The sequence below is a fragment of the Herpailurus yagouaroundi genome, unplaced genomic scaffold, assembly GCF_014898765.1.
Source record: "Herpailurus yagouaroundi ecotype Mexico unplaced genomic scaffold, PumYag 162, whole genome shotgun sequence".
Taxonomy (NCBI): Eukaryota; Metazoa; Chordata; class Mammalia; order Carnivora; family Felidae; genus Herpailurus; species Herpailurus yagouaroundi.
Genome location: NW_024412403.1, coordinates 74,173,761 through 74,197,981, shown reverse-complemented (window position 1 = coordinate 74,197,981; position 24,221 = coordinate 74,173,761). Strand labels below are relative to the sequence as shown.

General features: G+C 50.9%; 1 protein-coding gene across 1 annotated transcript in view; it reads right to left on the bottom strand.

The window, feature by feature from the left end:
* XXYLT1 (xyloside xylosyltransferase 1) overlaps window positions 1-24,221 on the bottom strand; it is a 175,215-nt gene that overhangs the window by 127,386 nt on the left and 23,608 nt on the right. The window contains exon 2 of the mRNA XM_040484933.1: window positions 12,088-12,235. Coding sequence (XP_040340867.1) covers window positions 12,088-12,235 — 148 coding nt within the window. The remainder of the gene's footprint in view (window positions 1-12,087; window positions 12,236-24,221) is intronic.

Below are 24,221 nucleotides of genomic sequence, written 5' to 3'. Positions count from 1 at the left end.
GATAGACAGCAGGAGTAACAGCAGGTGGGCAAAGTCAAAGACCACTTTGTTGTTAGCTGGGTGTGATGGAGAACTCTCTGGCAAGCCAGGCTGGAGAAAATGGCCGAGGCCCAAAGTCTCAGCAGGACCTCGCTCTCCTCCAGCTAAGAAAGCGTGAGGGGCCTCCCCTACCCCATCCTGCTGAGGCAGCCCCGCCTCAAGAGTGGGAGGAAAACTCCAGAGGGAAGGAAGGCCAAACTCGTATATGTGACCTTTCACACAGTGACTGAGTCCACTAGTAAACAGGGTCCTGGAATCAGATTCTATTTTGCCTTCCTTTGGGGAAGAGTCAGCGAAAGGGGGCAGGTCTCTCTCTCCCCTACATCTGACGGCTAGGATAGCAAGGGTCAGAGCAAGAACAACTCCCAGGGTGGCTGACCCCACACGAAACCATCCCCCCTCTGTCCTCAGGCCACTTTACCCCTGAAGCAAAGAGGCCACAGGACTAACTGTGGGTACAGGCACGTGCTGGCCAGTACCTTCCACACTGAGGATTTCAGAGACTAGGAAACCATTTAAAACAGTGTCAATGAGTTTAAGGACCCCTTGTTTCTGCTTTCTCCTGACATTGAGGCTGATGGGGTTAGGGGTAGAGAAGAGGCCAAACTCCTCACTCCTCCACCACACCCCAGGGTCCAGAATGCACATTCATGTCCCTATAGGACCCTTCTCGTTAGGTGCGAGTCTGCTTACTGATGGGTAACTAAACATTGATTATAGATTTCTCATCTGGTTTTGAACTCAACAAAAGTATGAAGGTCCACAAACCAGCCTTTAAAAGGCTTCTCTATTTTAGAAAACTGCCATGTAAGAACAGTAGAGAACATTACAGACCTCCCATGGTAGTAAGTAAAAATACAAAGAGCACAGAATAAAGAAACCTAAACGGAATATGGCTTTTACCACATTTGTCAAATTTCACTTAAGGAGAAAAAACTGGAATTTGAAAGGCTTTCTTCTAAAGTTTGTATGCTGACCTCAGTGTTTCAAAGTATGAATGAATGAAAAAAATGAATGAATAGATGAATGAATGGAGAGCTGCCAGTCTGGATTTCCCCACTTTGGCTCTGGCCCGCCTACAGGCTTTTTGGCCCTGCCTCCATTCTTTCTCACATGGGCCTGTGAACCTGGGCTAAGATGCACCTGGACATAAATTACCCAAGACCCACACCAGCCTTTCCTATCCAGTGACACTGACCCAAAGTGGACCCAACACTGTCCTCAAAAGAGTCCAGCTGTCTGCCTCCAGCCTTAGGACAAGGCCCCAGCCACAGATTGCTGAAATAAGGACACTTGGGGCGATGGCACCCATGATGCCAGAAAAAGGGGGGCTAGGAGGTCTGAGCCAACCCCGATTCAAAACCCAAACCAGTCAGCTTTGGGGCACCTGGATGGTTCAGTCGACTTCAGCTCCGGTCATTATCTTGTGATCTGTGAGTTCGAGCCCGACATCAGGCTCTGTGCTAACAGCTCAGACCTTGGCGCCTCCTTCGGATTCTATGTCTCCCTCACTCTCTGCGCCTCTCTCTCTCTCTCTCCCCCCTTCTCTCTCAAAAATAAATAAACATTAGGGGCGCCTGGGTGGCTCAGTCGGTTGAGTGTCCAACTTCGGCTCAGGTCATGATCTTGCGGTCCGTGAGTTCGAGACCCGCGTTGGGCTCTGTGCTGACAGCTCAGAGTCTGGAGCCTGTTTCAGATTCTGTGTCTCCCTCTCCCTCTGACCCTCCCCGGTTCATGCTCTGTCTCTGTCTCAAAAATAAATAAACATTGAAAAATACTTTTTAAATAAATAAATAAACAAACAAACAAACAAACAAACAAACATTAAAAAAAACATCAAAACCCGCCAGCTTTTTCATTCTTTTCTACTACAGCAAGCGTCACTGAGCTTCATGAAGGTGACTCCGGGGCAGAGGAGGCTCAGGCCCTGAGCCTTACCTTTTCAGGGAATTTGCAACATCTTGCACTTCCCTGGTCTTTCTGCACACATAGATCTTAGGAAACATGAACAGGATGGGGCTCTGGTGGTAATAATGTGTTATGACCATTCAGATTCCAGGTAACCAGGTTCTGGGAACCAGTGGAAAAGGTCTTCCAGAAGGTGAGGGAGATGAAGCATTTTCAGCTGCATTACTCAATGTCCAGCTCACAGTAACCCTGAGAGGAAGGCGAGTCAGACACAGCAGTCCTCACCTGGGCGACAAGAGGTGACGTGACTTGTCCGGGGTCATCCAGAAAATGTCCATACCCCAGATCAGAAGCTCTTTCTAGAAGGCAAAAGCGTGTGGTCTAAAAGCCTGAGAGTAACTCCAGCCCCACACCCTTGGTGCCGTGTTTGGAGGCATGACTCCTCATGGTCACTCCAACAGCCGGCGACTACTGGGCACTCGCCAAGGGCCAGGCGCAGTGCGAAGGGTTGACAGGTACCATCTTGGCAATCATCCCCATTTTACAGACACAGAAACCGAAACCCAGAGAGAAGGTAAGCTAACTGTTCTCAGCCCGTTGCATATACGAACTCACTTAACTGTCATAACAGCCCCATGAGATGTGAACTGTTACCTCCATTTTATAGAGGAGAAAACCAAGACAGAGACAGGTTGGGCAACTTGGCCAGAATCACACAACAGGCCAGTGACGGGGCTGCTGGGAACACAGGTACAGTGGCTCCTGGCCCATGTTTTTAACCACTATACCATATGGCTTCTTTTAAGCAGTAGCGAATCTGGTGGGTCACAGAGCAGCAGTTTGCACCCACCTCGCTCTGACCCTCAGCCCGCACTCCTTTTCTCTGTGATGTGCCAACTCCCCTTCAGCCTGTTTCAGACCTGCCTGGCACAGCGTTCCCTGCAAACAGTGACACTGGAAGTCAAGAAAGTTCTCACAGGGTCATCCCTTGACAACACAGTGGAATGGGGCCTACCCTCGGGAATGGTGAAGCAGTCTTTCAGAATCTCTGGGCTCCCACAGACCACGGCCGGCATCGTGAGGAGGCCGACGTCACCAGCAGGATGTGCAGGATGGGGTCTGGGCAATGGACACACACGCTTTGAAAAGTGGCCATTCATAGTCTGTAAGCATGGGCAGGGGGAAATGAGAGGAACTTTACAGTGGAGAAATCTAACCAACACTAGCTCAGCCAGGAGATCAAGGCCAACATCAACAATAATCAACCACGTACCCGTGATATGCTGCGATGTGTCACTAATACAATGGGGTGAAAAATGCCACTTTACCGCTATGTTGTTCTTCCCCCAAACCCGTAACTCCAGTCTAATGATGAGAAAAACATCAGAGAAATCCCAACTGAGGGACGCTTATAAAATATCTGACCAGTACTCCTCAAAACTGTTAAGGTCATCAAAAACAATGAGGCAAGTTGGGAGAAAATTCCACCTCCAAGGGAAGTCTAAGGAGACGTGACGACTGAATGTGATATGGTATCCTGGATGGGATCCCGGAACAGGAAAGGACATGAGGTTAAATCTAAGGAAAACTGAATAAAGTGTGGGCTTTAGTTAATAACAGCATATCGATATTGGTTTATTAACTACAATCAATGTCCCATATTAAGATATTATGTTAATAATAGGGGAAACCGGGTATGGAATATATACCAACTCTCTATTCTATCTTCGTAATTTTTCTATAAATCTAAAACTTTTGAAAACAATCCAGCACTTGGATAAAAACAGTGATACAGATGTAAAGGATATACAAAGGCCCAAAGTGCCAAGGGCCAAAGGGGCCTCTATGAAGTCAGGGTGAAGATATGCACAAAAGCACACACATGTGCGCACACGCATGAAGATATCTAGAAGGGTGGACACAAAACTGAAAACTCTGGAACTTCAGAAAACACACACAACCTACAGGGCCAGCGTGCTCCTGTTATGTATTCAGAGGAGCATGTGCCCCAGCAATACGCAGGATACCTGGCTCGGGAGGACAGAGGAGATGATGGAGTCCAATACCTGCATTACTAGCTGGGGAAACTGAGGCCAGGAGAGAAGTGGAGTTGGACAGCCTACATCCTAATCTCTCAGTCACTAGGTGACTTTGCTCTAATGACCTCCCCTCTCTGGGCTTCATGTTGTCCATTTGCAAAACTCACACATTTGACTCCTGCTCACGCACGGAACTGTTGGGGGGCTAGACAGGTAACGGATCTGCTCGACCGTTCAACAATCCCTGCTCCCTGCAACCCAGTGTCATTCATTATCCAGGGGCAGACATAACCCCTGTGGTATGTGTGTCACACAGCAACGGGACAATGTGATGTCCCGCTCCAGCTCTGAGATGACAACTGGCCGGACCACCTCTGGGGTTAGGTCATAACTTCCCACAGTAGCCAGCGTAATGCCACCGTAATAACCTCTGTAGCCCTGGGACTCTTGTGGAAAGGGGGGAGGGGCTACGCACAGGTGGGGGATGCCTGCCAGGTCTTGCCTTCCATATGTGTATATGCTCGATACACGTAGGCATGGTGCACCCCACCCCGCACAGTCCTCTCCACCTAACTAGGCACCGGGTTTCTCCTGCCGGCAAGTGGGGGAGATAGTCGTTGGCGACCAGGACAGCTGGAGGTGTTTCTAGATGGCCTAGCCTAGGAATCACTGCCTTAGGGGCACTGATAGGGCATCCACACTTCACAGATGAGGTAAGCCAGGCGGGAGAGGGGTACGAGGTGGGGCAGCTGAGCTCTGATGCCTCCACTCTGCCCACTAGCCCCTCCTCACAATGAGGGCAAAAGCTCTGCTATTTCTCCTGAACTGTGTGGCTTACATCTGGCTTCTCACTTTGATCGAGCTTAGCCTCACTTGAGGCAAAACTGAGTATTCTCTACTCACCCCAAAGCCCCAGGCACAGGGCTAGGTCCCCCCAAAGTGCCAGCACAGGGCTAGGGGCAGATCCGGCCCTCGGTTTTTGGTTGATGGACCCACAGGCCAACAGAGAGAAGCTTCCACAAATGCCTCAGAGGCCAGGCCTGAATGGGAAGCCTGGAAACATGAACACAGATGGGCCAGCATCTAGCCTGAGCCAGGGAAGTGCAGGGATGCCCTCGGTGCACATGGGGGTGGGAACCGTGGACTGTAGACAGCACTGGCTGGGAGTCAGGGAGCCTGTCCTGCCCTTGCTCGGGTAGCCACTGTGACCCTGGAAAGTCTCTCCCTCTCTCTGTGCCTCAATTCCCTTCAGGTGGACATGAACACCCTTTATAAAGATGGGGGCGTTGCAACTGAGGGGTGTTTTGTGCACAGACAGGCAGAGACACCCTCTTCCTCACCTCAGATGCCCCCTCCTCAGTGTGCCCTAAACAGAGCCAGTCAGAGCGCCGGTCCTCATGCCCCAAGGATGACCCCACCTGACTCTTCCCAGGCACATAGAGAAGTCCAGACACCAGTGCTGCTGAAGTCTAGACACTACAGCCAACGCCTGTAGGAACCCTGACCCCAAAGATGCCAATCTGCACCACAGACCAAGTCAGGAGAGTTCTCCATGCCTCAACCTGCTAGGAGGCAAACCAGCAGAAAGGGGGCAAAGACCCAAGGGAGCAGTGGCCCCAGGCTCCACTAGGACCCAAGATGTGTAAACCATCTATGTCATATGGAGCTGGTTTTGTCCAAAGCTCGTCAGAAAATCAATCAACTGGAATTTTTTATACTCCCTACTCGAACAGAAACCAGGGTTAAAAAGGGCCAAGGGCCCAGGCTAGTCTACAGAGTCCAAGTAGAGGCACAGCATGGCTAAAGCAGAGCGCTATTGCTCAGGCCTGGGCTCCAGGGCCCCTAGGGGAAAGAACATGAGGCCTAGGAGAAAAACAGAGTTTTGTGACCTTTCCAGGGCTGAGATCTCACCAAGGTCTGAATGAGACAGTTGGTCTCCCTCCTCCCCACTTCTTTCTGCCTGGACTCAGGGGTTTGTCAACATAAGCCTGAGCCTACCTCCAAAAGGCTGAGGAGCATACAAGGCTCCAAAATACCTTTTCTTCTTCCCTTGCACCTTTCCGTCAACCTCATTTATATATTCAACAAATATATTATTCATCTCATTCCCTTGGAGCATCTATCTCAATTCAGTGCGCAGAGGAAAGCAATCAGATGGGGCTAATTCACACTAAAGTGAAAAGGACTGGCAGGCAAGTGGTTCCATGACAGGAATAACTGCATGATTTGGCAGGAGTTTACGACCCCTAATTGGAGCTCCAAATGGAAGGCTATTTGCTCTGCCTACTCTCATAATTCTACATCCTCTTGTTCTGGCCCCACAGAGCTGCTAAAAGCTGCAAGTTAGGTCATAACTTCCCACAGTAGCCAGCGTAATGCCACCATAATAACCTCTGTAGCCCTGGGACTCTCGTGGAAAGGGGGGAGGGGCTATGCACAGGCGGGGGATGCCTGCCAGGTCTTGCCTTCCATATGTGTACATGCTCGGTACACGTAGGCATGGTGCACACTCACATATACAAAGGCACGCTCTAGATGAGCTGCTGCTTGAGGCCAGGGAGTCCACCCGCGGGTCTCTCACGGCCCATCCATAATGCCCAGTGATCCACTCCCCATCTCAGACACATCAGCCTTCCTAAAGCACAAGTCTGGTCAGGTACCTCCAAGTCAAAAATGCCCACAAAGACCCTGTCTCCTATGGATAAGGGCCAGCCCCTCAGCCTGGCATCCAAACCTCCATGACACATGCCAACATTTCTTCGCCCATCTTCTCTCCCACTACTTTCCAGCATGTGCTCTGATATGTTCATCACAACAGGCAGGGCGCTATTTCCCAAACACACGCCGTAACTTCCCAGTTGCCTCAGCTGCTTGCTACCCATTTCAAACAACGAACCTTTACCCACCCTTCAAAGTCCAACTCAAGGATCACCTCCTCCACAAAGCTCTCCTCTTTCATGCCAAATGCCTGAGACTCATCCTTTTCTGAAACCCTCAGCACTGTGTGGCTCTCCCTTGTGGTTTTCTTCACATCCCACCCTAACTGCCGGACCACGCCACCCACCCCACTGCCATGAACCCATGAAGCGGCAACCTGGCAAACATATCCGAGACACCCAGAGTGGCCAGCACCGCATCACGCACACACTAGACCCTTGGCAAAGAATATCTACTGGCAAAGGATTAAGCACAGGACAGGAGAGCCTTCCAAGAGAGACTCCTGGGGCCTCTGGCCAGCCTTACACACTGCTGATTGTCTGGGCACCCGCCCTCCCTGCCCAGGGAGAACACCACAACCACGGACCAGGCATCGTGGCTCAGCCTCAGTGACGCCTGTTTTTATGGCCCATGTTGCTCAGCTGGAGCCAGCAGCTCCTCGGAGCCATGTGACACAGGGGAGGGAAGCCGGCAGTCCCCGAGGACCTATTCTTCACTCCCTGTAGCTCCAGCTGGGTAAAAACTGTTTTCTTTTCCATTGCATAAAGATGTTTCCAATGGTGACAAACCTACCAACAGATAAAAGCCCTGTGGGTGTGATTGAGGAGCGGAGGGAGGCTGCAGGTCAGTGGCAGGACCGGCCAGCCAGCCACACGTGACCCCTCCAACAGGCAACGGAAAGGGAGACCAGCTCTGACCTAAATCAGAGCCAGCACGTTCTGCTAGCAGGGCGCCTCAGTCCTCGCTCTGCAGACACGGTCTGGGGGGGTACTGCTCCAAAGGCGGACAATCAGAGCAAAAACACGTGGGGTTAAATGCACCCCACCCAGCCAGGGCCTCTGCACAAGGCTGCAGTGAGGAAACCAGGTTTCGTAAGCTTTATGGGGCTGCAGGGGTGCAAGAGGCTGGACATTCAGGTCTGACCATGAGAATAAGCATGGGGCGGTCACCAGAACCCAGGCTAAGAGGCCCAACTTACCCTACAACTCAGAGCAGTGCCCTGACCTCAGTTCCTTGCTTCCTGTCCTGTTGGTATGCAGCTACCCGAGGTCCCTCTGAGAGGGCAGACATCAATGGGCATAGAAAACCATGCAGACCCTCATATGTACAGGCTGATGACATGGGGCAGGGGGTAGTTGACACAGGCTGGCTTTGTAAGGATCACCTTTGGCCCAGTAACTCCACCCATGGGGAGTGATCATAAGGAAATAATCCTAATTAGAGAAAATAATCTTTATGTATGTGTATATTAATCACAGTGTAATTTGTGATTGTAGAAAAAAATAGAAAGTGTCAGGTAGCTGAGAACAGGGAAATGATAAAGTAAACGAAGTTTCACCTACTCAATGGAGCCATTCAAAAATTTTTTCAAAGACTATGATTACACAGATAATAGTGATGAGTGACGTAATTGAAAATGTCACAATACAGCTACACTTGTACCATTTCTTACATTTTTTGAGTTTAAATGTTCAATTGCACATTTTGATATGTACAAAAAGACTGAGAATGTTTGAAATATATGCATAACTCCCACTTTGCCTAAGTTTTTAAAAAGCTATGTGCTGGAGCACTTACGTGGCTCAGTCAGTTGAGCATCCAACTTCAGCTCAGGTCTGGATCTCACAGTTCATGAGTTCGAGCCCCAGGTCGGGCTCTGTGCTGACAGCTTGGAGGCTGGAGCCTGTTTTGGAGTCTGTGTCTCCCTCTCTCTCTCTGCCCCTACCCCGCTCATGTTCTGTCTCTTTCTCTCTCAAAAATAAATAAACATTAAAAAAATATATAAAAAGCTACATGTTGGGAAAATATTAGAAGATAGTCTGTTTATGTAGTAAATGGGTAACTTTTTCTATTTTAATGTAGTTTTCAGGTATTCTTTTATGAATAAAAGAATAAAAGAATATGAATAAAAGAAACTAGTTTCTTTTAAACTAGAAAAAGAAGTAAACATATTTTAAAGGTAGCTCAGGAACAAAAGGGTGACCCTTAGGCTCCAGGAAGGGGAGGGTGACGAGAGGCTTCAACACAGAGAAATAACCCGCATGTCTAGGGCAAGCACCAGACAGGACCTCCTGAGACAGAACTCAGAAGAACACAGCTTTTCTGACCCAGCCTTCCTGGGTGGGGCCAAGTGCTTATGATCCACCGCACTCCCTTTCTCATTATCCCAGAGGAAAAAGAACTCTGTGAAAGAAACAAAATAGCCAAAGTAGCCAAAATGCACTAATTACACAAGAACAAAACCAACAACAAAGCACAAAACAGCAGTAATTTCTATGATTAAAAAAAAAAAAAAAAAAAAAACGAATTTCAAAAAGGCAGCAATAAGGAGCCATGACAAACTCAAGACAGCACTAACGGTGCTGGAAAACAAAGCATCCTTCCAAAAATTGCAGGATGTGCCGAAGGATCTGGCCGGCAGGGGTTCCGCGACACTGCCAAGTGCTGTGCGGCAGCCAGACTGCTCAGCAGAGACGCCCGGACTCCGCAGGAACTCCCAAGACTGCTCATTCCGTTCTACGACTATCAGATTTTAGTAACTCCCAGTAACTCTCTTCTTAGGAAGTGGACTCTGGGCAGATGTAAAAGTGAATCTCTGGCAACACACTACCATCCACCTAAAGAAGGGACTCCCTGTTTGGGCACATCAACTCCTTCTCCACCTGACACCGGCCCCTCAGAGGCGCGATCCCACTTGGACGGAAACTGAAATCTGATCTATTGCAGACACAGCAAAGCTCTGGCCACAGCCTTGTCCCTGCAGACATCGCCCCCCTGGGCAAGGCCAGGCTTTAGGGCAGGGCCAAGTCAGAGAGCAGAGGGGTGGCAGCCTGGGGCTCCCAAACTCTCCTCATCTCCCTGGTCCTGCCTAGCGCTGTGAGGCACATCTAGCGTTGCTTTGACCATCCCCAAGGAGCTGTGTTTCCCCTACCTCTGGGTGGCCCACAGCATGACCTGGCCTAGAGTTCAGCACATGCTGGGTAGTGACCTACCAGCTGATGAGGGAGTGGGGGTGTGGGGGATGGGATGGAGGGAGGGGAAAGTCAGGCAGGCCTCCTCCCAGATCTCCTGCTGTCCTTTGTCAGTTCTTCCCTCACAGCATTTCGCTGAGCCAATCACACATGCAGGACAAAAGGGCTGGAGCCAGGCCCTAACGGCCCATCTAGCCAAGACATTTCAAATTAGTTTAATCACGGAATCCTTTACCAAACAGGATCCTGCTCCAAAGCTTCATCTATGCAGTAATCAGGATGGACTGTGGAGGTAGAAGAGAGAGGTAGGCTAGGGTAGAACTCCTCTGCCCTCAGCCTCCCAGAACCGCAGAAACCCACAGGGGGATGCCTGTAAGCATGGACTCCTCTGAATGCAAGCCGTAAGAGCTCACCAGATCAGCCCCCTCATTTTGCAGGTGGGGAGCCTAAGGCCTAGAGAGGCAAAGTGGCTCAGCAAAGGCACACAAGTGGCTGGTGGCAGGGCTGGACTAGCACTTATGTCTGTGTCCTCCCAGAATCCAGGACAGCAGGAACCACACCTTCCTCCCATGTGCATCACCCACAGCACCAGCACTGGTCCTGCCCAGAGGGATGCGATAGAAGGAGCTGCTATCTGGAGAAGCAGCCCTCCAAGTCAGACTGACCGGGGCCCAAATCCCAGCTCTGCCACTTAAATGGCTGTCTAACCCTGGGCAAGTCAACTCCTCGGTCTCCCAGCTATGACAGCACAGGGTGGGTGGGAGGACTCGGTGGGCTCACAGAGCTGCACTGGCTTCTGCAAAGAATTACAAATGTTACCTCTTCCTCCACGCCCTCCTGTCTCCATCAGACTCTTGCTCAGTGACGCTTCCTGAGCCTTGCCTTCCAGCTAAGAGAACACTCAGAGGCCTCTGTGTGTGCAGGGATTTGCCTTGTGGAGACAAAGTCACAGCCACAGTGGGTGGGCTAGAACTGCCTGTGGAGTCCAAGGACACCACACTGCCAAGGGGAACCCAGCTTCAACCTGCAACTCCTGAGCCCCTGGCCAACAGGCCCCTTCAAACACTGGTGGCTCCTGACCCTGCCTTCACATCTGGTTTGCTGGGCCAGAGCAGCGGGCCTCCACCAAATGGCCTGGCTGTCCCCTGGGGGATCAGGTTCTGTCTGGTCTGATTGTTGGAAACCAATCCAGTCACAGATCAGGCCGCAGCTACCCCAAGAACCAGGAACTCCTCTCCCCATCCCAAAAACCTCAGGCCACGGTTCACCAGCCCAGAAACTGGAGGGAATATTCAGGGCTCCAGAATCAATCAGGGACCACTGGGAGGAGGAGAACCCAGCAGCCTGGGACACTCCACCAACAAGAACCCTCCAAGGGTTCTAATCCAAGGATGACCAGACCTGCCAGTATTTCCACACAAGCCCAACCTATCACAGACCAGACAATCAATCTCTTCTGCCCCAGAGGGACCAAAGCCCAGAAAATCCTTTGATTGTGCATCGAAGTTTCAGAAAAATCTTAGTTATAATTTGCACCTCTCACATCTAGATTGGATTTTTTTTTAATTTTTTTAAATGTTTATTTTCGAGAAAGAGACAGAGAGAGAGAGTGAAAGCAGGGGAGGAATAGAGAGAGAGGGAGACACAGAATCCGAAGCAGGCTCCAGGCTCTGAGCTGTCACCACAGGGCCTGACGCAGGGTTCCAACCCACAAACCGTGAGTTAACGACCTGAGCTGAAGTAGGAGGCCCAACCGACTGAGCCCCAAGACTGGATATTTTAAAGTCAGATAAGTACAGGTAAAAACTAGAGAGAACAGGATCACAGATTTGGATGGAGGATTCTCCAGTCCAACCTGCCATTTTACAGATGAACAAACATAGTCCCAGAGGAGAGAGTGTGTGCAGGGAGAGAGTCAGGCCTGGAGCCCGATGTCCTGCCTGAGTCTGGGGATACTACACCGCACAACTCCCACTGTCCTCGTGAATGGGCCGCAGCATCTGTGCAACCCAAGGCCCTGCCCTTGAGTCTCTGGGCAGGAAGCTCTCTCACACAAAAGGCGTGCCTGGCACCCTTGTCTTCTCCCTCATGCCTCAGCGGAGCTCTCCTCTCTGAAACTGGAGAAGCACTGGAGCCAGGGGAATAGACTCAAAAGTCAAAACCCAGGGCTGCTGCCCTGCAGTCCAAGTTACCTTTGGGCATAATCTGATGCATGGCAACCGACAGGAAGAAGATAGAGTCGCTGTAGTAGGTCCCTGAGCCAGCACTGAAGTGCTTCTGCATGGCCTCCACCACCGGGAAGAGCTTGTCCGTCAGCACGCCGACATCATGGAAGACAACCTGCGGCAGGACACGAGGAAACCACAGGAGTGAGCAAACTGGCTGTAGACACCCAGCACGCGCTGCTTCCCCTCCAGGGGCCACGAGCAGGGCGTCCCAAGCGAAAGTTAAGAAAACGAGGAATGAGGGGCGCCTGGGTGGCTCAGTCGGTTAAGCGGCCGACTTCGGCTCAGGTCACGATCTTACGGTCTGTGAGTTCGAGCCCCACATCGGGCTCTGGGCTGATGGCTCAGAGCCTGGAGCCTGCTTCCGATTCTGTGTCTCCCTCTCTCTCTCTGCCCCTCCCCCGTTCATGCTCTGTCTCTCTCTGTCTCAAAAATAAATAAAACGTAAAAAAAAAAATTTTTTTTTTTAAATAAAAAAATAAAAAGAAAACGAGGAATGACGGCCAGTCGGCAAAGAGTTAGCTGTGAGGATCGGGACACCACATGTCAGAGTTGTGCAGGCATGCATGTTGGGGGGCACGCAGTAGAGGAGTGGGAGCTGTCCCCAGTCTGATCTCTGCTTCTGAACTCCAAGCTGGGCCACCCTGAAACTGGAGCCTGTGTTAAAACGTCCGGTCCCGAGATCCCGGACCCGCAGGGAGTCTGGGCTTTGCCGCCACCGGTGGCCACTACAGGTGTTGGATGCTCTACCTCCCTTGTCCCACAGTGTGAATGGGGACAGGGCCACTGGAAAACGGCCCCGGGAAATGCCTAGTGCTGCAGCAGACTCATCCATAAATGCGACCAGCATTTCCTAAGGGTCCCCGACACTTTGGAGGCACAGTAAGAGGTACAAGGAATAACCAGGCACTGCTTTCTTAGGGTCTAGAAAGGTCACCAGCTGCTGACCCGAGCTCTGCAATTTATGGAGCACACACAGCAATGCCTGTGACAACCCAGAACTTCAGCGAGGCAGATGTCACTATTATAGCTCTATTATAATTACAAATTATTGTAGTTAAAAATGAGAAAGAAGATGTTCAGAGAGGGGACACTTGCCCAAGGTCACATAGCTACTAAGTGGCAGGGCAGAACTTGAACTCTGAATCTGGTCTCTAGATTCCACCAAGTTTCACGATCTTTCCACTATAAATGCATCCTTTGTCTCAACAGTGATGGCATCAGCGTGACGGGGCCCTAAGGAGTTGGCTTTTCCTTGTTTGACATCATTCCAGATTATAAATCCGTCCCACCTGTAGCCCAGCCTCACACAAGCTACCAAATTACCACACACTCCGCTCACACAGGCCTTGCACAGTCTCCCTGTTGCTCCGTGTGTTCCCCAACCCATAGAAGACTTCACCGCATGCCAGTAGCACTCAATGCGGCCCAGGCCAGAAGCCTGGATGCTCCTCCTCCTCTCTCCTCAGCCCTCACAAGAGATCTGCTGAAGGCCCCTTTTCCCCGGTAATAAGACAGGACAAGCCTGCCGGGTTGCCACTTGCCACTCAGCCACCCCTATACCGACTCCAGGGCACCAAGAGCTGAAGGAGAGGCCCGGCGAGTCCCCCGACTGGCTCACTCACCTGGTCAGCAGCTCTGCCAGCAGGAGAAAAGACAGGAGGAGAAAAGGTGTGGGTGGTGCCCCAGAAGTCCTCAAGTGGGTGGGCTCCATCCCGTCAACTACCTCTGCCCCTCCCTTTGCTCTCCCAGGCTCAGTTTGTCACCTGCCCAGCCTGCATCTCCAGAGCCTTCAGGTGCCAGATGGCTACAATAACCACCTCTCATGGCCCTGCGGTAGTCGGCGAACCTCCCTGTCCCCTTCTCCCTACTTTAGGTTGAGCTCTGGGCCAGAAACCTGTTTTCGTCTTAACTCCCTTAAGTGTTTGCTTTTGTCTGTAAGTCTGCTTAAATCTCGGAACACCATTAAACTTAGAAACACTTTCAGATTGTGTTAGCTTCGTCATTCCTGTATCTCTTTGCAAGTCTTTTAAAAATGTATTCACGTTTCTCCCCTAATGAGCTATTTTCCTTTATCCTTTTCCTGGCTCCTTTTTCTTCTTCATGACTTCTCAACCTGAGATGGGGAATCCTGACCAGTTCTGCTGTTCCCCGACACAGATGGCAAATGATGCCTTTCACCTCCTACACCAGCACCCCCGCGCTCCCCTCACCCCACCCATGACTTCCAGGCTGCATGAGCAACCACAGACCCTAGGTTTCCCCACCTCCTGCCTTGTCCCCTCCAAACCAGCCTCTATTGTGCCTCTCGAGCAACTTTCCAAATACCCAAATTCACTTTCCTCTCTCCTCAGCTTCAAAACCTCCAGTGGCTCACTGCCATCGGTTACTGTCTAACTCCTCAGCAAGGCATCAGAGATCCTGCACTGGTGATTCTGGATGCCCATGACACCCTCCCTCCTCTGGAGACTGGGCAGAACTGAACCAGGCTGTCCCCACCATGTCCTACATCCTTGTATATCTGCAACCTTGTATATCTGGAACTCTTCCCAGCCCCCATGTGTCCAGTAAACTCTTACCCAGTCTCCCAACCTTGATCAGACATCAGCTCTGGCCTTGGCTCAGCCTCCCACGATTCATCACGCCCTTCTCTGCACTCTCTATCACACAGAGAGGGGTTCCACTTCCCCATCTGACTCTTCTACAGGTCTCCGCTTCTGTGTCTGGTAGATGAGGGGCTGGGGCCAGAGGCTATGACTGCTCTGTGCCCCGTGCCAAGCCCCTAGCCACAGGACAGGCCATCACAGAGGTTTGTCAAACTAAATGAACTTACTAATTTAGTAATGAAGGCCCTAAACCAACCTGAGATGATACAGAATATGGATAACAGAATATCTGTTATATGGAAATAATAACACCTACCTCCTAGGATGGCTTTTAGGACTGCCTGGGACAAGTAGATAAAGCACCTAGCTCAGGGGCTGCTACACTGCACTTACTCCTAAGTATCAGCATTCTGCCCCCTGTCCACATCCTCGGTCCCCTGAATCCCCTCTCCTCGCAGATCAGTCTTAACTCATAAGCCAGCTTTTCCCTCGGAGCCTCATTACACCTCCAAACCATGGCTGGAAGGAGGAATTTGACAAGAAGCTAGAGGCTGACAAGAGGGCTCTCTCAGAAATGGAAGCCTCTGTATTCATTAAAAAGGAAGACAGAGAACGGATATATACAACCAAACACACACACACATACACGCGCAGAGGAGAGCCTGCCAGAGCTAGGCTGGGAGAGACAGGTTTCAGCAGCCAGCTTCTTCCCCCTCCCCGGGCCCCCACTTCACCCCAAAGCTTCACGGGAGACAATTACCTCCTATCAGCATTAATAGATTTATGAGGACAAACTGTACTCAGCACATTGTTCCAAATGCTGCACAGTGAAGCAGCCCGCTCCAGTGAATATTTCATATAATAAATCCACTTAAAGACAAATTAATATGTTCCATGGACACGTAGCAAGAAGCAAACCACAGACACTACAAGTGTGAATCAAAACACACAGGCCTACCAGGGTCTAAAACCAGTTTGCAAACTGTGATCTTCCAAGGGCAGGGACAGGGTCTGGCACACTCTAAAGTCCCCAGTCCAGCCCTGGGTCTGGTGCCTGGCACCGGGGGGGCGGCGGGGGGCGCGGTGCAGTGAGGCAAGAGGGGTGCAGTGAGGCAAGGGTGAACCGAGGGAGAGGGGCAGAAAAAATGTCCCCCTTCCTCTCTTCCTTAAAATCCCCAACCTCAGGAGCTGTGGGAAGAATCACCATACAACCTAGAAAACCAGGAGGAATATAAAGTGACTCCTATATTGAAGGCAATTGGCCAATGAGATCTCAAACAATGGACTGCACAAACTTGACTCGATAGTTTGGGGGAATTTAGATTAAAAAGTCAGGGGCGCCTGGGTGGCTCGGTCGGTTAAGCATCCAACTTCGGCTCAGGTCATGATCTCACGGTCCGTGAGTTCAAGCCCCGCATCAGGCTCTGTGCTGACCGCTCAGAGCCTGAAGCCTATTTCAGATTCTGTTTCTCCCTCTCTCTCTCTGCCCCTCCCCTGTTCATGCTCTGTCTCTCTCTGTCTCAAAAATAAGTAAACGTTAAAAAAAAAAAAATTAAAAAAAAAAAGATTAAAAAGTCAATCACTATTTGTAACTTTTATTGATTTATTTATATATACACACTTAAAATTAAAATCCCATTACTTATAAAATACTGTTTTTCCCACACCCAACTTACAAAATGATTTCTTTAAGCTTTTCATGGGCCTCAATATTCGTGCCTTTATCAACCTGAGTTGAGTCATCCAGAGCCATTTTCCAGAACACATCATTCTTGTCATCCATTTAAGATGTTGAATACACGGGTGCCCGGGTGGCTCAGTCAGTTAAGCAACCAACTTCCGCTCAGGTCATGATCTCGCGGTTTATGAGTTTGATCCCCACGTCGGGCTCTGTGCTGACAGCTCAGAGCCTGGAGCCTACTTCAGATTCTGTGTCTCCCCCTCTCTCTACCCCTCCCCTGCTCATGATCTGTGTCTCTCAATAATAAATAAACGTTAAAAAAAAAAAAAAGATGTCGAATACAGCTTCTTGTGATTTTACGTGGGATGGTGTCATTGGAAATGGTATCCCAACCCACAAGGATCCATGTTCATATCACCAAGGCAGTTGGGTTTTTTATCAGCCTATAATTACCTATCTCTAGCCACTTACTATCTTCCTTTTATTAGTGATCTTAAAGGCTCACTCGTATCAATATTCTACACTTGTAATTATGAAATCAAAGCCCCAGGAATAATGACTAAATCTGTGTTAAATATATTTGCCTCCTTTTATTTTTAATTAATTCTGTCAAGTGACTTCTAGAAGCACTTAAATTCAGTAATGACTGAGGTTGTTTCAGGCTAAGGTGTTCTCAAGCTGTACTTTATTGTTCAAATAAAGCATGTAATTGAGAGAGCACTGTGTAATACAAGAGACTCTGGAAACACCCAACTCTTTTGAAAAGGGCAATTTGGGAATGCGAGAAGAGGGGAAACTTGCCTCGTATCTACCACGCACAACATGTTCTCGACATTTCCAACGTGAGCAGACCAAGGCAAACAGGATGGCTGGTGCCAAGCAGAGGTCGACGTCTCTGCCAGCCTGGCCCCGGGCTTGCAGGCATAGACAGGCCTGAAGAGCCAGGTCACTGCTCCCCTAATCGTTCATGGAAGACATAAAGCAATGCCACGCCTTAGCGCAACTTGGTGGAGAAAAGTCATTTACCACTTGGCATGCCCTACTGGGAGTCACGTCACACCGTGATCCTGGAGCCAAGAAACGAGGTAACAGCGGCTGGCTCTGCATACAGACACCGGGCTTCCAGGAAACACCAAAGCAAGGTCTGCCTGAAGAACAGCACCTCCTCCAGCCGCAGACACGGTGCCACAGGATGGCGACATTGCCTCCCCACGCTCAGCTAGAGACTGTCCCCAGAAGAGATGCTGGAGGGAAGAATGACAACACAAAGCTCTGGGAAACCACCCAAATCTAACATTCCTGGTGCACCTGCCACAGGCCGGAATCCATGTCCCGCAGGAACAGCAAATGGGTGTCTGCTTGCCCCAAGGGGCTGCCCAGAGCACTGGGAAGGAAGCCTTCGGCCCCTACGTCTGGACTCAGGCCACCACCAGCACCGATGCCCAGCAGTGGGTGGGCAAACTCACCCCCCAAGAGCTACACCCCAGTGCTATGGGAGCCCAGTTCCAGCCCCTCCCTAATGTGACTTTTATCACTTCCACAAGATGTCCTGGATGTAATTTAATTTTGCCAGGCAGAAGCACAAACACCTGAAGAGGAAAAAAGAAGCCTGCTCATCTAATTTCCAAAGAATCCCCAACATCCATTCTCATGACCCACTTTACTACCGGCTCAAAAGCTACAGCCCCTCCTGCCATCCTCACGACAAGGTGTCCAGTTGCTACACAACATTGTGTCTGGCTCCCTCCCCACCCTCATCTCCACCCCACACTTACTGCACCATCGGAAGTTTCCAGATAACCAGATCTGCAGTTAACGTGCTGGGACTCCTAGAAGATTCCCAACATTTCAGCAGAGTCCATTTCCCCAAAACCTCGATCCAGCTAGGGAAGGAGGGACAAGGAGGAAACACGCTGTAAGAGACACAGGTCCAGCACCTACAGAAGAGACCCCTGGACAGTAGGTGACTCAGGGCCGAACAACATCAACCAGCAAGCGGCAGCCCCACTATCAGGAGGGGATCCAAGGCTCTCCAACTCCAGTGTGCAGACTCCTGGGTCCTCGCCCCAGATACCACGAGTCAGTTTGCAGGAAAGCTCAGGAATCATTTCGAAACTGCCCCAAAGTGATTGTATTGCAGGTGGTCCTCAGACAGTGTGAGCAGCGCCCCACTGGACTCAGTGCCAATCACATGGCCTCAGGGTACTGGCTCGGCTCAGCTCTGGAAATCACACTGCAGGAAGGCTGTGGGCAAACTCCCAGAGCATGTCCAAAGGAGAAGACCCAGGTGGCAAGAGGTCCCGAACCTCTTCACCTGAGGTGCAGCTGGAGGACCCGTGGGTACGTGCCCCGGTGGGTAGGGAGGAGAGGACTATACAGTCTCACACACGTGCCAGGTCACTCTCCAGCTCCTCCATCTCTCCTCACTCATGTTTCCACCATGTTTTATTTTCTTGCCTGTAATGGAGAGGGGGTAAATGTCAAAGGTAAACCCCTACCTGCTTTCAAACCTCAATTCTCTGTTGACTCAAGAGCCCCTAACAAGGGAATCAAGCATCAGCCCCGAGGAAGAGCAGGCCACCATGACAGGAGGAGAGAAGAACCCAGAATAAGGAACTGGACACAGTGCCTTCTGTGTGCCCAGTGTGGCTGCACCAACATGTCTTACCCTTTGCCCTGTGACGTCCTCCTCACCTCCAGTGGTAAGGGGGTCTCTGGCAAGCAGGTAAGGAGATAAAGACCTTATAGCATAGCAATGTACACAGATTGTGAGGTTGACAATAACAAGGAAAAGATTGGAGTGTCTTGTAGGTGCTCTGCTCTGTAGACCTTCAAACACCCGGGCCCTCCCAGGGAATTTCCAGGATGACCCCAAGGAACTACAGCAAACCACTGGAAAAGAGCCACATCCTTGGAAGGCGAACACATGGAGAGGAGTGAAGAGAGACAGGAGTGGACCAAACACTCCTCCATGGCTATGAATGAACCATAAGGTGGTTCCAAAAGAAAAATGGAAGCATGAAAAAAATAAAAATAAAAAGGTCAATGCCATCTTCTGGACTCTGTGTTCATGACCACCTAATAGTCACATTAGACCGTGGCTTCTCAACCTTCCAGATATTCTTGACACGGCTGAGGGGCTCCATAACCAGAAATCTGTAATTTCTACAGCACAATACATCCAGCCAGTTTCACCTTGCCACTTGTCACCTGCCACCCGGCCTCCAGGCCCCAGTTCCCTCCTGTCAACACTTAGCAGTCAAAAACAAATGCCCTAGTCACTCCCCACTTTTTCCAGCACTCACTAAAGAATACATTTAGTGATCTCTTTAAAGCAGTCCCTACATAGTGGTTATAATCATTCTTTAATTTACCTCTTTTACAAAAGAGGAGGTTTTGTTTTGTTTTTGTTTTTTTTTTCACATTTAATGCTAAATTTTCTGGCAGTACGAGCCAATTTTCCACAGTATAATGTTTTCCACCTCAAAAGATAAGAGAAGGTAGGAGACAGAAGGAAAACAGCCAAAGGATGGAAGAGATAGGAGAGAGGAAACTACAGCATCAGGATTGTGCTGTGAAGTCTTAGGATGTGCTGTCTGGTCTATCTACTCACCGAGAAGTCCACTAACTGTAGACCAGTTGGGTCTTCTTCACCAGATTCCTTCATCTGTTCTGTTTGTGTGGTAATCTCCCATGACTTTTGACCTCCCAAAGAACACCGCAGTCTTACCAAGAGTGGCACCCAAAGGGACACACTTAGCCAGCTCCACCTTCAATCTGACAGGCAGGAAGTGGCCCCAGGCAGGGGTCCTGCCCCACGAGGTCCCCACTCCCCTCTGGGCTCTCTGGCAGGGGACACAGCTGGAGCCCAAGCAGGGATCTATGGTACCCTCCTAGCTCGGACCAGTCAGACTCCAGGATGGCCTCCACCATTGGCCACCTTTCCTAGGTTTCATGAAACCCCTTGCCCAGTGCTTCCCTAGATGTGGCAAACCCCTTGGGTGGGAGGGAAGGGGGCAGGGGAGTACAAAAGATACTTCTAAGGGGCACGCAGACTACTCACTTAAATACTTACAGACTGATTTTGATATGTAAAATACTAGAAAATTAGCGAAAACACTTCAGAACTATGATTTCACAGATAACACCTAAAGAGAGGAAAAGGAAAAAGATGTAAAGAGGAGGAGCCGGTTTAAAATATACATTAAGTAGGTAACACGGCAGGCAGTTATGGGATTTGGGCAAAAACCGTGAAGGAAACGTTCCAATGACCTGACTCTGGAGACACTGCTCCGTGTGCATCACCTCTTTTCGTGGGTGAGATGATGTGTTTAAAATGCCAAGCACAGCACCGACAGCCCAGAGGCGTTCACAGCCTGAGCGCCTGCCTTCCCCAAGGTCGGCCTGGCTGGCGTCAGAAGTGGATCTCCTGGCTCCTCCAGGGCCCCTCCACCAACCCCTCCTGCAACATCCAGCCAAGAGCCCCGCCCCCACCCCAGGCACGTCAGGGCACCACACTCCTCTAACCCGCCAGCCAGGCGCTGGCATCTGCACATCGTGGCACCACGAGGAAATGAGACGAAACGTGTGTCAGCAGCAACGTGGACAAACAGGAGCTCATCCCACCCTTGCCGTGACCGTGCCCTCCATAAAGGGGACGTCGCCTGTTCAAGGCCACCTGCTGGATGGCTGAGGCCCAGATCTGAGCCCAGGCCTTTTTGATCCTAGAATGCGAGCAACCTGCCAGTCAAGGGGGACTGCCCTCACTCCAGCTTTCTTCTTGTATTCCCTCACTGGGGGCAGAGCCCCACTGACTTTCCAGCCTTCTGGAAGCCACAAGGCCGTGCCTGAATGACGTCTAGCGTAGAGGCCCTCGTGCCCCTAAGCAGCCTTTCCCTGGAGGGTCCCGAATCCCGCACTCCCCCCAACCCCACTGCTTGTGCCTGTTCAGGCCACCGTCCTCTCCTCTGGGCCAGGACACCAGCCTCGTAACGGGTCTCCCCTTCGTTGTGTCCTCCACGCAGTGGCCAGAGTGGCTCTTCTCCACTGAAAACCCAGCCACAGCCCCTCCCATCGCCAGTCAAAGCCAGCATCCTCACCGGCCCTTCTGTGTTCCTCCCGTAGGGCCCCCAGGCTGCTCCCCCGCTGCCACACCAGGTGACCCGCCACCCTGGCCTACACTCTTCCTCATGGCTGTGTGACCAGCTCCACTTCTTCAGGCCTCTGCTCAAATGCCACCTTCTCAGTGACGGTGTCCCTGCCTATCAACTAGAAATTATGACTGCCCCACACTCCTGAGGCCTCTCATCCTGCTAATGTACTGTGTAACTTACTCACCTCCTAGAACATGGCACAATTTCCTCATTTGCTTATCATGGAACAAGAAACAGATGAAATGAAACCCAGCCCTTTTTGAGCCTCTGTCCAGGCAGCAATGTAGACAAATGTTACTAGCTCATTTAATCCTCTTCCTGCCAGAATGTGAGTTCCACAAAGACATTTGACTTGTTCTGCCTCTTCTGTTCATTGATACACCCAGCATGGTTCAATGTCCTGGGGCACTGCTGGCACCTATCGGACTCGCAGTAAGTATGGCTCAGTGAAGGTTTCACAGAGCAGCCACATTGCAGCTATATGGAACTTAAACATGCTCATCACCATGAAAGCAGCGTTCCTTTGCTCTGGCTTTCCTGAGTGTCCCCCAAGGACCAGCAGCAGCCCTTGGCTTCCCCTCTGTTGGTATTAATCTGCTTTGGCTCTAAGCCCCTGGGATCCAAGGATCTTCCCTCAAACTGTATGAGAAAACAGACCACTTCACTGAAGGGATGGATTCACACCACAGGGAAAAGACCGGTCACCAAGGAGCACCAGGCCACTGCCACCCTGCAACGGCAGGCCCCCAACCTCCGCTCAGAACCCTCCACCCCACTCAGCTGCCGGAGGCTCAGGCCTAGCGGCCCATGGCTAGGAAAGTGGAGACCACTTTGCTAATCGCGAAAGTACAAGTGGGAGGGCAACGTGTGTGGAGCCAAGAGGCCACATGGGTCACTGATGCAACCCTCACGTTTCAGACAGGGAAACTGAAGCCCAGGGAGGGGAAACAGGCTCTCCCCAGGTTACACGGCAGGTCACTGCCCCACCTCCAGGCCCTGTGCCATCTCAGACAGCACTGCAGCAGTGGAGGTGAGACTCAGGAAAAGGGTACTCCACCTCTAGCCGGAGGCACCCTCCTCTCTGCGCTCTGCCACAGGGATTCTGGAGATGCTGGGGAACACTGGTCCAAGTCTCATCGTGACCAGAACACTCAGGGTGGTGCTAAGGAACACTCAAGTTTGCCCTCAAAGTGTCCCTCCTATCCTATTCCGAAAGTGGCCCTCAAGGTTCTACCTCCTGACACAAAGACAGCAGGACCCACACCAGGAAAAGGAGTCTGCGCACCAAATGCTGGGGAGAACGTGGAGCGGGCAGGGAGTCCCACCCGGGGCAGGAGCTTACCGGACCTCGGAAAGACGCGCGGACTCCTGACCAGGAGATGCCTGTCCACACGTGGGCCCTAGAGAAACTCGAGCACATCTGTACACGCGGACACGTACCTGACGTTCACTGCGGCGAGGTCTGGGGTGACAAAAAGGGAAGAAGCCAGCCACCTCTAGCAGGACGATGGAGAAACGGGTCTGCCCATAAGGAAATCCTACACGGCAGTCAAAGTGCATGAACAAGACCCATGTGTATCAACTTGGATAAATCCCGAAACCATACACTGAATGAAAAAGAGAAGTATCAAAAGGATATATAGAGAGTATGTTTATAACTGTTTAAAATATAGAAAGCCTGGGTGGCTCAGTCGGTTAAGCGTCCAACTTCAGCTCAGGTCACGATCTCACGGTCCGTGAGTTCGAGCCCCGCGTCGGGCTCTGGGCTGATGGCTCAGAGCCTGGAGCCTGTTTCAGATTCTGTGTCTCCCTCTCTCTCTGCCCCTCCCCTGTTCATGCTCTGTCTCTCTCTGTCTCAAAAATAAATAAACGTTAAAAAAAAATTAAAAAAAAAAAAAAAAAGAAAGCCAACAGAGTGGGCAACTGAGGAACGTTACTGCTGGGTCCTGATTTTCAGACAGAACTTGTGCGCACAGGACCCACTCTGGGCCATGAGGTATTCCTTACAGAGAGTCAAGGAAGAGCTCCAGGGAACGATTCAAAAGAAGGAAAACACCACACACACAGAGATGTTCTCTGTGGCATATTTAGAGTGTGAAAAATCAGAAACTCCCAAAACAGTTTACAAGAGAAATACAATAATGCACTACAACCAGACAACAATAAACACGAGATAAGACAGAAGGATGGGAAAACATTCTGGAGCTGCACCATCACGTGTGGGTCCCATAGTAAGTGAACCGAGCAGACAACCAAATGTCCCAGCTGTACCAAAAGTATGCCTGTGGGTGGGCAAGGCTCAAAAGCAACATGGAAGAATAAAGATGGTTTATTAGAATTAGAGGCATAGTTTTATACTCTCACAGAAGCAGGTCATGAAGGGCTCTCAGTGAGGTCAGTTCCTTGCTCCCACCTGCCCACTCTCCGCCCCCCCAACCCACACACTCTGTCCCCCCAACCCACCCACTCTGTCCCCCCAACCCGCCCACTCTCTCCCCCAACCCAACTACTCTCTCCCCCCAACCCACCCACTCTGTCCCCCCAACCCGCCCACTCTCTCCCCCAACCCAACTACTCTCTCCCCCCAACCCACCCACTCTGTCCCCCCAACCCGCCCACTCTCTCCCCCAACCCAACTACTCTCTCCCCCCAACCCACCCA